We start from the raw sequence: 16190 nt of genomic DNA on the forward strand, positions 1-16190 counted from the left end.
ACTAACACATTTGTGATAAATGAAAACTCAAAAACTTTTTTGGAAAACTCCCAATTCTTAGAGTACAACTCCATTAAGCACAAACATGTTTGTAAAAAGGTGTAATTAACTAACACATTTGTGATAAATAAAAACTCAAAAATTTTTGGAAAACTCCCAATCCTTAGAGTACAACTCCATTAAGCACAAAGATGTTTGTAATTTATAATATGGTAATGTAATATAAACACAAGAAGGGTTGTTCATTGTTGGCTTCTTTTGTTGTTGCTTTTCTCTTTTTTAATAACCGATGTAATATAAACCCAAAAAGGTTGTTGGCTTCTTTGAAGGTTACTTTAATTGCATCATTGGATTTAACTTATTATATTACTTTTTGTCAGAATATATTTAGAAAAAAGTTATTAAATAATTATATATTAGGGCAAAGATCAAATAGAAAGTTAATTTTCGCTAGGAAGGATAGGAAGCAATCTCAGCCGTTCATCATCAATTTTTAAATTTTTGTACGCGTGGGCTTTTTCTTCTTTTTACATTATCATATCTTCATTCTAATTTATAGATTCTGTTACTTATCTATACTACTTTATAAAGCATATAGGAAGGATAGAATGGTCATTTGCCACTTTACAAGTCTTTGAAGCCCATTGTACAAACCTATTAAGCACAAAGTGTTGAAAAACCCATTCAACACACGCGGAGCTTGAACCGGATATTCTTGACCCGTATTTTATATTCCGGATCCAATATAATGTTCGTATCTCTCTCCAAACCCTATTCATTTCATTCGGCCGCTCTTGCATTCTTCAAACCCTAATCTTCTTCATCTTCAACCCCCCAAAAGCACAAACCTGGTGAAAACCAAACCCCGCAAGACCAAAATTCAAACACTCATCTTCCTTCGTTCACCTTCTCACTCTCTCTCGCAAACAGGAAAGAGGAGTCAAACCGTATACACAAATTTCAGAAAACCAAACCAGGTACTTTTCTTTTGTTGGTTCTCCTTTTCTTCCCTGTTTATCTTCAAGTTCTTGCTTTCGTCAGCTCAAGGTCATTTTTTTGACATTTTCGGTTTGTTTGGTGTAGATGAAGATGGAGTGAGGAAGATGAAGATGACATTACTTTGCAGATCTGAGTCTTTTACATTCAAATCTTATGGGTTTGCGTTCAGATCTGGATCTGGATCTGAATCGATTTAATTTAGGGTTTATCTGGATCTGGATCTGAGTCTTTTTAGGGCTTTGCTGAATCTTCTATTATGTGTTTTAGTATTTGTTTATTTACGGAACATAAATTATTGCAGGCTTTTTATTGATATTGTTGTTGATTATTTCAGTTGGTGAAGACAGAGAGTGTGGCTCTTCTTTTTTGTATGGAGCCTTGCGATAATCTGGATTTCTTGAAAGACATGGAATGGGATCTGGGGTATTGGTGTCCACTTATTGATAATATATGTTTCTTGCAGTAGCTTTGTAAGCTTTAAGATATTGTAAGTCTCATTTTTACTGATTTTTAAGCTAAAAATGTGTAATATATGGATAACACTGATGACTAAATTTGTTTGATCTGCAGAGGTATATCTTACAATCAGATCACCGGTGAATCCCATACAATATTGGGTCTCTCCAAGATCATTTGCTGAATGAGGTTATTTTCTGAATTAGACACTGTCGTTTTGCTTTCATATAAAAATATCAGTGCTTCGTTATAACTAAATCATTTTGTATTCAGGTGGTGACCCTTATTTCTAATCTAACTGAAGAGAAAAATTATGCTTGTAGAGTTGGAAGGATATATTCGTGTCCTCGATGTACAACCTTGACTATTTTTATTGAATGCTAAGGTTTATGTGGTTGATTAAGGTCCAAGAGTCGCTCAAATTGTATTTTCATTTTTCGATGATTGGTAAAACAGTCAAATGGCTCAAGAGTCGCTCAAATTGTATTTTCATTTTTCGATGATTAAGGTCCTAAATCGTCTTTTAAAAGGGATCAGATAGTTATTAATTAATTTTTACTCTTGAATCTTGATGCAGATTAAGAGCATGCAATACCGTATTCAACATGAAAGTATTACTCTAAACGAGGAGAAACAAATCATCAGAGAAATAAAACAACTTCAAGGGACGAGGGATAAGGTTATTGCAAACGCTGCTATGAGGGCTGAAGTTCAAAAATTTGTTGGTGAAAAAGATGCCATTCAAGACAAGGTCAAAGTAAGAACGCCTCTTCTTCTATATACCAGTGTAAAAGTTTATTTATTAATGCTTATTATGATTCCATGTTGTTTGTAGTCTATTAGCGTTGATCTTGACGAGGTCCGCAAGGATCATCAAGCTATCAAGGCCAAATTTAAGACACTCGAGACTGAAAAGGAGGCCATAAACAATGTGATTGCTTCTTTAGAGGAGGAATTGTGTGTAGTGATCGAGAAAAAGGATAAGGTCTATCACAAAATTCGTGAGCTGAGGAATAAACGTGAAGAAGAGGTATGTTAGCATTTTCATTTAAGGCTAGATTTTGTGTTTTAGAATTTAAAATGGATGTCATCAATTTTTTCGTTTTCTGTCTTTCCAGAATACTTGCTTTTACCAAAGCCGCTCCCTCTTGAACGATGCAAGAAGGCTAGCTGCAAGTAAGGACGTTAATGCCCTTATAGAGCTTTCAACCTCAGAGGTTTGTTAAACACTCCAGTTGTCTGATTTCTAAATTTTATTAATATTGGGAAGCACATTAAACGCTTATATTCGCTTATTGGTGATTCTCTACTATAGAGCACACTGGTTTGTTTTTATCAGATAGTTTACATTAGTTACGGTTTATTGTAATTCGTTTTTAAGATATTTTAACAAATGAAACAATCATCTGTTTGTTTATCTCCACAAGCGATGCTATTTTTTATGTCTAACAGGATGGCAATATGGTTAGATCGTTGATAGCTGATATTCGTAATTAAAACATTTTGATTAAAGTCCATTTTATGGAAATTTAGGGGTGCTAAACGGGTCGGGTTCGCTGGTTGGCGGGTTCAACCCGACTCGACCCCGAAAATTTTACACGAATCTGAATCCAACCCGAACCCGAAAATCGTATTATTCATATAAGTGTCATTTATGGAGCTTATATAAATTCATAGCTATCTTTTATTACCCAATCAAGAAGTAGCTTAAAGAGGGAACTGGCCCTGATACAGACATTGGCCTTATGATCATATAATGGTGCGCAAATTGATATTTTTTCGAAAATAATCTTTTCTATTACCTTTTTGTTCTAAATATCTTATTTATTAGTCATTCTTTGATATATTGTGTTGTATTGGCAGGGAAAGGAATTAATCCAAGTAGGTATTGAGGCTGGTGCTAGATTATTTATTATGGAAGAAATATTGAGGTCTATCCTTATCTAAAAATAATTGTCCAAAACTATTAGTTTGATATATTGATATCAAGTAGATTAAACATATGGATATAGTTTTTTCCAAACTGTAACACATGTGTGTTTAGTCCTTTTCACTCAAAGATGATATAAAGTTCATTTGACTCCAAGTGAAATGACCATTATACCCTTAAAACAATTCGACGCACTGGCCTACTTTCTTGAATTTTTGTTTTACCTTTTCAGTTTTGTTCATATGACATGTGTTAATTAACTATCATAAGTGGATTGAAATGGCCACCTTTAAAAATATAACAACAATTTCCAGGAGTTCTTTAGGTCAGTCATCAGTAACATCTACTTCGTTTTTTATTTTTGTTTTGCTCCTGATCTCTGGCTTCTTAATTCCATTTTACACGCTGTTTGGCAAATTAAAGTCATGATTTTTTGGTATTAAGAAGTTTCGCTTACATGCTTAAGAAGTTTCGCTTTGTTCCAGGTAAAGATGAAGGTGAGTAGATCGCTTAAGTTGACGAGGGGCGCTTCAATTTGCACAAGGAAACTGGCAAGGGACATGCTGGTCTTTTGGAAGAGAATCGATAAAGAAATGGTAATATTTTTGTATTTTAAGTGTTGAGTGAAGTTGACAACACTAATGTTGTTCTTTCAGGCTGAAATAAGGAAAAAGGAATAAAAAGAAGCTGCGGAAGCTTTGAAACGTGAACAGGAGCTTCGGCGCAGTGAGCGAGCGAGCGCAGCTGCAGCGGCGTGGCGAGCGCAGCCGCGACAAGCGTAGCAGCATGGTTAACAAAAATGGCAATATTCGTGTATGGGACTTGACTGCAAGAATGTAAGTTCAATATTCGTGTATGGGACTTGACTGCACGGTTAACGAAAGGCTATGTTAAAGCTTGGAATGAAGCCCATTCTTGGAATGAAGCCCATTCTTGGAGTCGGTCGTGTTAAAGCTTGGAATGAAGCCCATTCTTGGTATAATTATTAGGACTAGAAGTGTTATTAGTTGCAACTATTAGGGTAAATCTGTGTTAGGGATGAATGATTTAAAAAAATGGATGGGTACAGGTTAGGGCGGGTTTTAAAAGGTTGGCATTTTGGTTTGTGTTAAAACAAGTTTTGTCAATATGGATGGGTCCAAATGGGTTTGTTTTTAAAAAGAGTATTTCAGATAAGGTACTGCTTCTGATAATGTGTTTGTTTGTCAAAATGCAGAGGAGAATCCTTCTGGTGGTATATTGCTACCATCAACTGCAGAGTCAAAACCTCAAAGGTGGATCTAAGTGTCAAGCTAATGCTTCCTCTATATCAAGCTCTAATGCTCTAAGGCAGGACAGTTCGGCAGCAACCTCCACGTCGATGTCTCACCATCTATTTTTTGTCTCGATTGTTCTTCATTCGCGACGGTAGGCACACTTAAGGGGCATTGGTGCACTCATATGTCTTTCATTAAAGAAAATGTTTTGACCATTGGATCAAACCTGCATGAATCGACCGAATACACGTTCAACTTGTTGATTATCTTCACCTAAATCCATTCTGATGCGTTACGTGACCTGCCTTTTTTCTTTGAAATATTGAACTCATTTTGTTTGCTTCTTTGAACAGGTTTCGCTCAGAATGGCTTCCAGTCAACAGGTCAATTAAAAAAGGCTACATTTGTTCGGGTCGGGTCGAAATGGGTCGATTATTGAATGTTGTTTTGGTTCAGCTAAAAAATGAATCGTTTCAACTCATTTAAATGTCACATTTCCAAAGCGATCCGTTTTTTACCTGAACTAAGCTATCCGTTTTTGAAACTGGATGTACTGTTGTTGGTGGAGGAAATATGGTTGGAAGTTTTTTCTTTATATAGTTCTACCCCATATGACTAGCTAAAAGCTATCATCATTGGTAAGGTGTTTAATTGAATTTGTTTAAAATTAGATATGTACTTTTAGTTGTTTGCCTAAATATTTGGATGATGAAGTACACTTGGGTTGAAGCGACCTGGTTTTTTAGAGAAAGGGGTGACTCCAGTTCAGATGCGAGTTCAGAGCATGGTGAGATCACCGCTGAAGATATTTTGATATTCTTTTACCAGTTGGATTTGGGGGATTTGGGGCAACTGGTTAAATGTGTCATGTGGGTTACGGGTCAAACGCAACATAGGTTTCTAGCATTTTATGAGTTACCTTTTTTATTGTAATAAACTAGCAGAATCCTATGTATTGATTCTTATGTTAAATAAAGAAACTCATCTTTAGATTAACCAGCGAGAGATGGATCAGGTCATGTTAGATTAAAAACCTTGATTATCCACCTACAAATGGTTTGGTGAGGTACATCGAGCTTTGGCTAATTCTCTGTTGTGGCTTTTGGTGACGCTAGAAGATTACTACAAGAGTGCAGACTCTGTTTGTTGTGCGGGTGCCAGGGATGGACTCAAAACTGGTGTTCACCTGCTCAAGTCACACAAGAGGCTGGAGTAGTTTTACATAGCTCAAGTGCATTTTTTACGTCACTTTGTAACTTAAGTTGTGTTACAATTTCTCTACATAGATGCTTGTATGTGGGAACTTCGGGGGAATTAATGTTTGGTTTGAGTAGCTACAACATAAGCTAAAATAAGTGTATTAATTTGATATGTGCCTTCCAGACCTCTTTCACCCGAATATATTCCTTTTTGAGCTAATTTTATCTATCTAATAACAGTTAAAGACTTACGTTATTTTCAAGATTAAAAATACAATTTAGACCTAAAAACTAAATACTGATAGTGGGTCAGCGGTCAACCCAATCTACCTTGGTTATTTAGATTGTACTAAAAATGACGTTATAACAACCAAGCATTGTGCTACTTATATGCTAAAAGTTGATTTCCTCGAACCCATGATCATATAAATTTTATATAATTTTAGAGGTGATAATATGATCATTATGAATAGGTAGATTTAGGTTGTTTTATTTTAAACAAGTCAACTTGGATTGCGTTTTATTCCAAAGGAGTGGTATAAAAATTTAGTTAAACAAATGACGCGTTGAAAGTCACATTTTTAGAAAAAAAGTAACACAATATATGATTTTAAGTAAGGGTTATTTGATTTTAAAAATTCTAAGTTTCACATGTTGGCCTTCTTCAGTTTCTCAACGTGATGACCCGACCCAGCCTTTCAGGAGGAAACCCACAACTTAAAAAACCTCTAGCCTTCATTTGTACTTATGATTGATTTGATGGAAAGATTGATAAACTAATACCTACAAAAATTAATAAAGTATATCACCAAAAAATCAATAAACTAAAAGAAAAACGAGTGCCAACATATCACGAAAATCAAACCAGTCGCTACGTTTTGAAGATTTTGATCATGCTTAAAGCATCAATGGTCTGGTTTGATTTTATATGGCCGGTTTTGGTATAAAACCGAAAATCAAACCAGACGCTATGTTTTGAAGATTTTGAAACCGACAAGCTAAAAGTTAAAGAAAGAAAGTTACCGCGAAACCAAACCGAAGACCAGTTTTGGCAGTTTTATGATTTGAAACCGACAAGCTAAAAGTTAAAGAAAGAAAGTTACCGCGAAACCAAACCGAAGACCAGTTTTGGCAGTTTTATGATTTGAAACCGAACCGTGATCACCCCTACAATATATCACCAAACGACAGATAAACTAATGGTAAACGAGTATCCTATTGTAAATCGTCTCCGCCGCTGCATCGCGCGGGTAGAAAGCTAGTTTTCTTAGTTCATCACTCTCATAACAGAATTGAAGATTTCATAACCCTAAATCGCCATCGATCGCAAATTCAACTCTTTTCAAACATTAATCTTCTTTCGTTTGTCAATTCGATAACTTCAATGTCTTCGTCCGACTCTGCTGGTATGTTTAGGTTCAATTTTGAGTAATTTTTTGTAATTTTTGTCCAAAATTCATTGTTTTACGATTTATAATTCGTGTTTCTGTAATTAATATTTTATATTTCATAAGTTTAATTGTTATTGTTGTATAATTTAACATAATTTGTTTGTTTTGTTTCTTCATCAATTTATTGCGTTTTAGTTAATAGTTGCATTTTATGATATTAATTAAATCATACGCATACAAACTTGTAGTTTAAGATTTATGTGATATAAAGCTAAATATTAGCTATAACTGTTATTGTTGTACAATTTTTGTTTCTTCATCATTGAATGCGTTTTACTGAATGTATTGCGTTTTATGCTTTTACTCACAATACTTCTTATACAAACCTTAAAGGTCTGTATTTCTAAATTATTATATACATACTTTGAGATTTAACAGTAAACACATTATTATATAGGTTGTAATGCGTTTTATGATTTTTTGTAAAGTGTTTCAGATCACATGTGCGTTTTACTGAACATATTTTTAGGTTTATCACTAAAAACATTATTCTGTAATAGGTATTGCGTTTTATATTCTTTTTAATTGTTTCAGATAACATTTCCAAGTGGGAGGAACGTGTATGCATAAACAGTGGAAGAAAGTTTTTCAAACCTAAAGTCAGTGGATCACTTACACCTGCTGTTGGAATGCTTTTTAAGTCATTTGATAATGAGGCATTTGCATTTTATCAGAGATATGCACTTGCTGCAGGTTTTTCTGCAAGAAAAAATACCTCTTGGAAAAATGTTGGTGGTTTAGTAAAAATAAGATATATTGTCTATTCAAAAGAAGGATTTCATGTTTCCAAAGCAATAGATTCTGGTTCAGTTGAGAATAGTAAAAAGATTGTTAGACGTAATAGAGGTTCAAAAAGAGTTGGATGCAACGCTCATGTGAAACTATTATTAGAGGACAATAATATGTATAAAATCTACTTCTTTGAAGAAGAACATAATCATATCTTTGTTGAAGATGAAGATATTTATTTCTTGCCGGCTGCCAGAAGTATCGATTATGTGAAAGAAAGTTTTATATCTGGATTGTCTACAATCAATATTGGACCTGTTAAAGCATTCAATATTATGAAAACAGTCTATGGTGGTTTTGGTGAAGTTGGAGCTAGTAAAGTTGATTGTAAGAATTATAGAAGGGATTTGAATCTTTACATCGGAGAGTATGATGCAGAAATGGTAGTTAGGCGACTTATTAGGAAGAAAGAATGTTGCCCTGGTTTCACATGAGATTATGTTATTGGTGAAGACAGAAGATTGAGAGGGCTTTTCTGGGCTGATGAGCAATCAAAAAAAAATTATACAGTGTTTGGTGACATATTTGGTTTTGATGCTACTTATAAATCAAACAAGTAAGTTTTTTTGATTTATTGCGTTATATAAATTCTATTGCGTTATATATCCTGTTCTAAATTTTCTAGTGTTTTTTTAATTTTTTTTATTCAGGTATGATTTGGTTTTTGTACCATTTACTGGTATCGATAATCATTTTAGGAATGTCACATTTGGTGGTGCATTACTTGGTTCGGAGACTGCAGATTCGTATAGATGGCTTTTAAGATGCTTTGTTAATGCTTTTGGAAGTGAGCCTAAAGTTGTTGTTACTGATCAAGATGCTGCAATGAAGAGAGCTATTAAGGATGTACTTCCAAGAAGTAGGCATAGGTTATGTATGTGGCATATATGGGAGAAATTGAAGACAAAGGTATTAACTGCGTTTTATGATATAACAAACTGCAATTTTATAATTGTTTTTTTACTGCGTTTTATGTATTATACAAAAAGATCCAACATTTTTAACATTAGAATTACAAAACAATTGCTTTTTTACGATCAATGCATTATGTTAGTCATTTTGAATATATTGGTATTTAGGTATTGCGTTTTATGTTTAATGATTTTATAACTTTTTATTCAGGTTGGTCCTGTTTTGTCAGCAAACACTGATTTTAATACAAGAATGACTCGTGTTGTTTGGAATGATACTATTATTCCAGAAGATTTTGAAACTGAGTGGCATTCAATAATGTGTACTTTTGGATTGGAAGATCATGAGTGGTTAAAAGACATGTACGATCTTCGATTTGATTGGATTCCTGATTATTACCATGGAGAGGATTTGGCTGGGCTTATGCGTACCACGTCAAGATGTGAAAGCGAGAATTACTTCTTTGGTCAGATTTGCAATCCAAGATGTACACTTGTTGAATTTTTCTCTCATTTTGATACTGCAATGGATATTCAAAGGCATGAGCATAGGAGGAATGATCATGATACAAGGTATATTGTGTGTAAACCGTGGAGTGACTTTGTATTGGAGAAACAAGCATCAGAAATATACACCCAAACTATTTTTAAGGATATTCAAATAGAAATTGATGCTGCTATTACAAAGTGTATGTCAAAGTCTGTTGAAACTGTGGGTGATGTTCAATATTTTGACATAAAGGATTTCAGACAGCCATGCACATCTTTTTTCAAGGTAATTTTTTAAATTTATATTGTTTAAGTATCTATTGCGTTTTATATTTCATCTTTAATTGCGTTTTAACATTATATGATCATATGGTTATATCTGTATTATATTTATTATTCATTGCGTTTTACATTACATTTCACTAATTTTATATAGCTTTTTAATCTTATTTTACAGGTGCAATACAGCAAAGAAGAAGATGGTTTAAGTATAAATTGTTCTTGCAAACGGTTTGAACAATTTGGTATATTGTGCCGCCATATATTTTACGTATTACGGTATGAGGATATTAGTGAGTTTCCTAGAAGATATGTTCATAGAAGATGGACGAGAGATGTCGTTTCAATGGGATCAAATCATTCCAATATTCGATTTGATGAAATTGGTAGGAATAGTGAGATAGATAAAGTTTATAGAGAGATTGTTGTTGCAAATGAGTACGTGGTTAATAGGCTGGTTGGCGATTTAGATGAACTGTGTCATTACATGGATCATATGAAAAGTTATATTGATAAAGCGGATGAGGTTATGGTTTCTGCGCCGCCTCCTACTCGCAAAGAAAGATTTGCTGATATTGGAGGGAACATAGAGAAATCTGATTCTATGATTCGTGTCCCCATCAAAACAAGGACCAAAGGATGCGGTGTACAAAAAAGGATCAAGTCTAATCGTGAGATTGCAATTCAGAAATCATCAAAGATCCAGAAATCGTGCCGTGTTTGTGGTGGTAAAGGACATAACAGTCGAACATCTAAAGATAAGTTTTCTTCTAATGCTATAGGTTCTAGCAATGGAATGTAATTATGTATACAAATTCTTTCGAAATCAGATATCAATAAGTAAAAAAAAAATTGTCATTGTGTTTTATGATGTATAGGTTTCATATCTTTTTGTTACTACGTTTTTGAGATATCCTTCATAAATATCAGTTTGTTTTTGGTTAATTGCGTTTTATGATAACAACAATATATTTGATCTTTACCATATACTTTATATGGTATTGCCAAATCTCTTATCAGCTTTTTTTGGTTATTCCGTTTTATATATAGAACAATACAATATACTTTAAGGGATACTTTAAATGGTATTTATTGATTATTGCGTTTTATTATCACACAGATGATACACAAAATTAAACAAGAAATGTGTGACAACCCGAACATCTAAGGTTAGTCTCTCAAATTTTGATTCCTCGTTATTCCTCCTCTCACTTTCGCAACGACTAGTTCATGTCATGTTTACATTTATCATACACATATTACATTGGGCCTGTGTATATCTGTCATGCACATGCTACATTGGGCCGGCCATCACTATTATATGTCTAACTAGTCAAGCCCACAATCACTATTATATAGTTTATCGGCCCATCAGTTTATTAGCACAATTATATATAGCCAAGCCCACAAACATGATTATATGTTATCGGCCCACAATCACTACTAAATAGAGTGACCGGCCACCCTAGCCCATACGAATGCGGGCATAAACTTAGTTTGGCGGTCCACCCTTTGGGCTTAGGCCCAGAGGGGGTAAGACTTAACCACCGCCCTAAGAAACCTGATTGATGCGTATAAGGAAGGTAAACTAATTAAATACGGATCATAACAAACAAAACCCTACCCCCTTTGGAATTGCGGCAGACGAACCCCACTCCCCTCGAATTCTGTGTTCTTTGGTAGTATAATCAGGTTAGCATGTGCTTGGATTGTTCACGTGATATTTTTATTGTAAATATGTTTGTGGATTGATATGTGAATGATACTTTGATTGATGTGCATAATAATGTTGTATTAATGCTGACTTCGTGACATTATCCGATTATAATTAATCTATAATTGCATGGAAATTAAGTTGGATTGGATATGTATGGAAACAACACAAAACCTAGGATTGGTGTATATGGCCGGCTAATTGGAATATATGGGCGGCAGGTTTAGTAAATATATGATTGTTTAATAGGTGTCGGCCACCATAATACTAATGTTGATGACATGTATGATGGGTTAATAAAGGTTCAATCACATCAAAGGGGGGGTGCCGGCCATTAGTGGGTGGCGACCAAGTAAAAAGCAAAATAAGATTCGTTTGTTTTGTCAGTTTGTGATAAGTTATGGGGTTATGGGTTATAAGGGGCGGCCCATGTGCATGATCAATCATAGGGATTACTTAGTTTAATAAGTTGCCGCCCACCACTGATATTTTATTATATGTTGTTTGTCGCCGCCCATGTTCAACCAATAGTAATTAGTTGTTTGATAGTGAGCCGCCAGGTAAGTATCTTGGTAGTTTTGATATATACGACCATGTGCAGATCAGATCATTATTAAAGTTCAGCGGCCCAATTAAAATTCACAATTCCAATCAAAAGAGAATCATATGTGAAGGAGTGTGTGGCTCAAATATAAAACAATATTTCACTCGGTTACTCGGGATAGGTGATCAAATTTGTTGATATTTGTAAGGTGGGCCGATAATCCATTAAATGTGCTTAGGTTATCGGGCTCAACCTCAACAGGGCCGCATAAGTTCCATAAGCTCCGTAGTGGGCTATCCAAATGATTGTAGTCTATTAAACATATGATTCGAATTGCATTATGACCCAAATGCTTGTTGTGTGTTATATGCACTTGTATGTATACTTGATTGTGTGTTGAACTGTTAATATGTGACAAATGGCATTGTGAATGTGTAATGTGGGTGTGCTTAGGATGCGAATAATAGCCGTAACATGAGTAATGATATGCGCCATAATTGCTTACTACTTGAGGAATGTGTACAAGAATATGTGGTTTTGAGTAAACGAAACTAATTGTTATTGGAACTACATTAGGTGTGAGTGTCCATCAATAAACAAGTAGATTAATCTTACCGAGCAAACCAAAGGTGAGTTCATTGCTATTTTCTCAAGCATGGATCCCAGGGAAGGGATAACGGGTAACGTTCCGATAAGGAATGCATGGGTAACGGGATGTTGGTTATTGTACTCAGTTTTCTATCATTGTAAGACCACTACATCTACCGGGTCGTTGCTTGTAGGGCAACGGGGGTTATTAGTTGATAGCGCTATTAGGTTTGGCACCCTCACGACGTTCAAGGGGAACGGGCGTGAACTAATTACCTTAAAACATGACCAATGCTTTGATAGAGGCATTGGGGTTGGCAATCACATATCATATGGCCATTCGGTAATCGAGTAATAACAACATCGAAACATCAAACATTTTAACAACAAACAGCATATCGTCTTGTAAACTGTTTTACTCACATGATTGGTAACACAACTTGGTAAACGAACACAAACCTTGAACTCACCAGCGTAGTCTGACACACTTGTTTACATGCTTGTAGGTAATTACTAAAGGAACTGGGGAGCTTGCTGTCTGATGCTGCTGGAGTGGTTATGGTCATGATAAACAATTGCGTTGTTTTGGTTTCAATACATTTATACTTTTATGCTTCCGCTCAATACTTTGGTTTAGGATTTGGTTTAACTTTCAAACGATACTTTTCTTTCAATTGGGTATTTTATTACTTTACAACTTGTGTTTGATATGATTGGTGGCTCTTTGTTGAATCGTTACACCTCTAGTAGGGACACGCCCTAGGTGGTAATTTGGGGGTGTGACAGTTTGGTATCAGAGCCACTGGTTATAGAGAACTCGGTTTTAAAAATGTTTTCATAAAACCAGACTATAACCGAATTGATCAACACGTTGACCATGACACTCAGCTTCAGACTGCAAGGTTCGTTCCTCCTTAGCTTATGCATTATATGCCTAGTAAACGTAACTATATTTATAGCATGCATGATATGACATGGTAGGCATCATGACACATTGATAGTGTAACATAACACTTGCATCTAGTAAATCCTAATCTTGTTGGTAGTGCTTATTTTGTGTTGACTGGGTGGGAGAAACTTCAAACGTAAGTTAAGAAGCATCGAGAGGAGCATGCAAACCGCCTTATTATCATGGGTGCACACATAATAATAACGCGTGGTGCATGCAAATCCCAATGAGGCTTAACGAGTGTAAGAGGGGTTCTTCCCTATTTGTGTATGAACATGGTAGTTAATCGCCCTTAACGTGATAAACCTGAATACTTTTCTCGTTTTCGACTCCTAAATTAGTCCATTCCCTATTATAGAACCATGAGTGGACGAGGACACGGACGTGGTAGCATCAACATGACTCAGGCTGAGTTAACGAACCTGATAAACACACGTGTGGCTGAGGCTCTGGCAGCCTACCAAGCTGGTATGAATTGTACCAAATACTTTTAATCCTATATAGTGAACCCAACTCTTACTCTTGTGTTGTATCTTCTTTCATTCAGCGCACCCAAACAACCAGCCTGCCTGTACGTTCAAAATGTTTATGGATTGCAAGCCACAGACCTTCAGCGGGACGGAAGGGGCTGTGGGACTATTGAGGTGGTTCGAGAAAGCTGAGTCAGTGTTCGCTATGTGCAACTGTCCCGTGGGGGACCGCGTGAAGTATGCGACAGGCACGCTTGAGGATGGTGCCTTAACCTGGTGGAATGCCCAGGTTCAGCTGCTGGGTATTGAGGCAGCAAACGCTACTACTTGGGACGACTTCAAGGAATTAATGAGGGAGGAATATTGTCCTCGTGACGAGATACAGAAGCTAGAGAACGAGTATTACGATCTGAAACTGGTAGGGTCTGAGGTTGAAGCGTATGTGAAGCGATCATATGAGCTGGCTGATTTGTGTCCGAATTTGTCTCGACCTATGTCACGAAGGATCGAGTTATTCATCAAGGGGTTACCTCCACGAGTGAAGGGTCTGGTTACTACTGCAAACCTCAATAACTTGACCCAGATTGTCCGGTTGACTCACAAGATTATTGATCAGGAGGTGGAAAGCGACTCACTGCCACCACGTATTTCTAAAGCTACTACTGCCGCCACCACCGCCACTACTCCTGTCACTGATAGTAAACGCAAGTGGGGTGATATGGACAAAGCGTCCAACTCGATTCAGCCCCAAAAGAAGACAGACACGGGCAGTACTCGCAGCTTTAGCCAATCATCCTCAGTGAATCAAAATCAGAGGTCTTATGCAGGAAAGAAGCCTCAGTGTGGCAAATGTGGGTTTCATCACTATGGGCAGTGTGATCGGGTTTGTCGCAGGTGCGACAAGGTAGGCCATGAGGCCAAAGATTGTAGGGCTCCTCAGCGAAAGCAGCAGCAGCAGCAGACACAGTCGAATCAGAGACAGCAAGGGCAGCAATCTCAACAAAGTCAGGGGTCTAAAAAGGGGTGTTATCAGTGTGGGGCTGAGGGGCATATGAAGCGGGATTGCCCGCAACTGAAGCAGAATACTGGTGGTAACAACGCAGGGAGCAATGGTGGGAACAATGGGGGCAACGTGGCACGTGGGCGTGGATTTACTATTGGAGCTGGTGAAGCTCGGAGCGACGGCAATGTAGTTACTGGTACGTTCTCCATTAACGGTGTTTTTGCTTCTATATTATTTGATTCGGGCGCCGATTGGAGTTATGTGTCTACGGGGTTCAGTAGTCGTCTAGGATTGAGTCCTACACCTCTTATTGTTAAGCATGTAGTGGAAATAGCGAATGGTAAAACAATTGAAGCGTCTCATGTCCTCATGGGTTGCAAGTTAGATCTCTTGGGTCAAGTATTTGACATTGACCTACTCCCTGTCACCCTCGGAAGCTTCGATGTAGTTGTCGGAATGGATTGGTTATCCAAATATCAGGCGGAAATTCTCTGCAAGGAGAAAGTCGTTCGTATTCCTCTTGCTAGTGGTGAATCTCTATCTGTTCAGGGTCATCGTAGCGGTGCTACAATAGGTATTATCTCAGCCATGATGGCTCTAAGTTGTCTGCGTAAGGGCTATCCTTCCCTCTTGGCCCTTATTACTGACTCTCAGACTGACGAAAGGAAACTCGAAGACCTTCCTGTTGTTCGAGAGTTTCCTGACGTTTTTCCTGAAGAGCTTCCCGGTCTACCTCCGCATCGTCAAGTAGAATTTCAGATTGAACTCCAGCCAGGAGCAGCACCGATTGCTCGTGCTCCATACCGTCTTGCACCAGGAGAGTTGCAAGAATTATCGAATCAACTTCAAGAGTTACTAGACAGGGGTTTCATTCGTCCTAGCTCTTCCCCTTGGGGAGCCCCTGTATTATTTGTGAAGAAGAAGGACGGGTCTTTTCGTATGTGTATCGACTATCGCGAGCTCAACAAGGTGACAATCAAAAACCGCTACCCATTACCACGCATTGACGACTTGTTTGACCAGCTGCAAGGGTCAAGTTTCTATTCAAAGATTGACTTGAGGTCAGGATATCATCAGGTACGAGTTAGAGAGGAGGATGTGCCTCGAACAGCTTTTCGAACGCGGTACGGCCACTATGAATTTCTGGTTATGCCATTCGGGAT

The 16190-nt window shown here is 36.8% G+C and overlaps 2 protein-coding genes across 15 annotated transcripts; both read left to right on the top strand.

Moving 5' to 3' along the window:
* Positions 1–757: 757 nt before the first annotated feature.
* LOC110877451 (proton pump-interactor 1) lies at positions 758–5637 on the top strand. Of its 14 annotated transcripts, none has more exons than XR_004868318.1 (13): positions 759–977; positions 1084–1486; positions 1570–1644; positions 1729–1807; positions 2033–2212; positions 2291–2485; positions 2574–2672; positions 3133–3214; positions 3319–3386; positions 3871–3981; positions 4042–4361; positions 4602–4792; positions 4995–5637. XR_004868318.1 is itself a non-coding variant. In XM_035978094.1 (12 exons), exons 4-9 carry the CDS (start codon positions 1833–1835, stop codon positions 3872–3874), a joined length of 573 nt encoding a protein of 190 aa, XP_035833987.1. In that variant the 5' UTR covers positions 759–977; positions 1084–1486; positions 1570–1644; positions 1729–1832; the 3' UTR covers positions 3875–3981; positions 4042–4361; positions 4602–4792; positions 4995–5637. The 14 variants fall into 14 exon arrangements, 11 of the variants coding, with proteins under 11 accessions (XP_035833983.1, XP_035833987.1, XP_035833986.1 ...); XR_004868319.1 differs by having other exon boundaries at positions 3156–3214; XM_035978094.1 differs by lacking the exon at positions 3133–3214 and having other exon boundaries at positions 1729–1859.
* A 3673-nt stretch (positions 5638–9310) lies between these two features.
* On the top strand, positions 9311–10561 carry LOC110875553 (protein FAR1-RELATED SEQUENCE 5-like). The gene is made up of 2 exons (XM_022123749.1): positions 9311–9766; positions 9938–10561. The coding sequence occupies exons 1-2, from the start codon at positions 9311–9313 to the stop codon at positions 10559–10561; spliced, it is 1080 nt and encodes a 359-aa protein (XP_021979441.1).
* The last annotated feature ends 5629 nt before the right edge of the window (positions 10562–16190 follow it).

Source organism: Helianthus annuus, chromosome 9 (genome assembly GCF_002127325.2).
Source record: "Helianthus annuus cultivar XRQ/B chromosome 9, HanXRQr2.0-SUNRISE, whole genome shotgun sequence".
Taxonomy (NCBI): domain Eukaryota; kingdom Viridiplantae; phylum Streptophyta; class Magnoliopsida; order Asterales; family Asteraceae; genus Helianthus; species Helianthus annuus.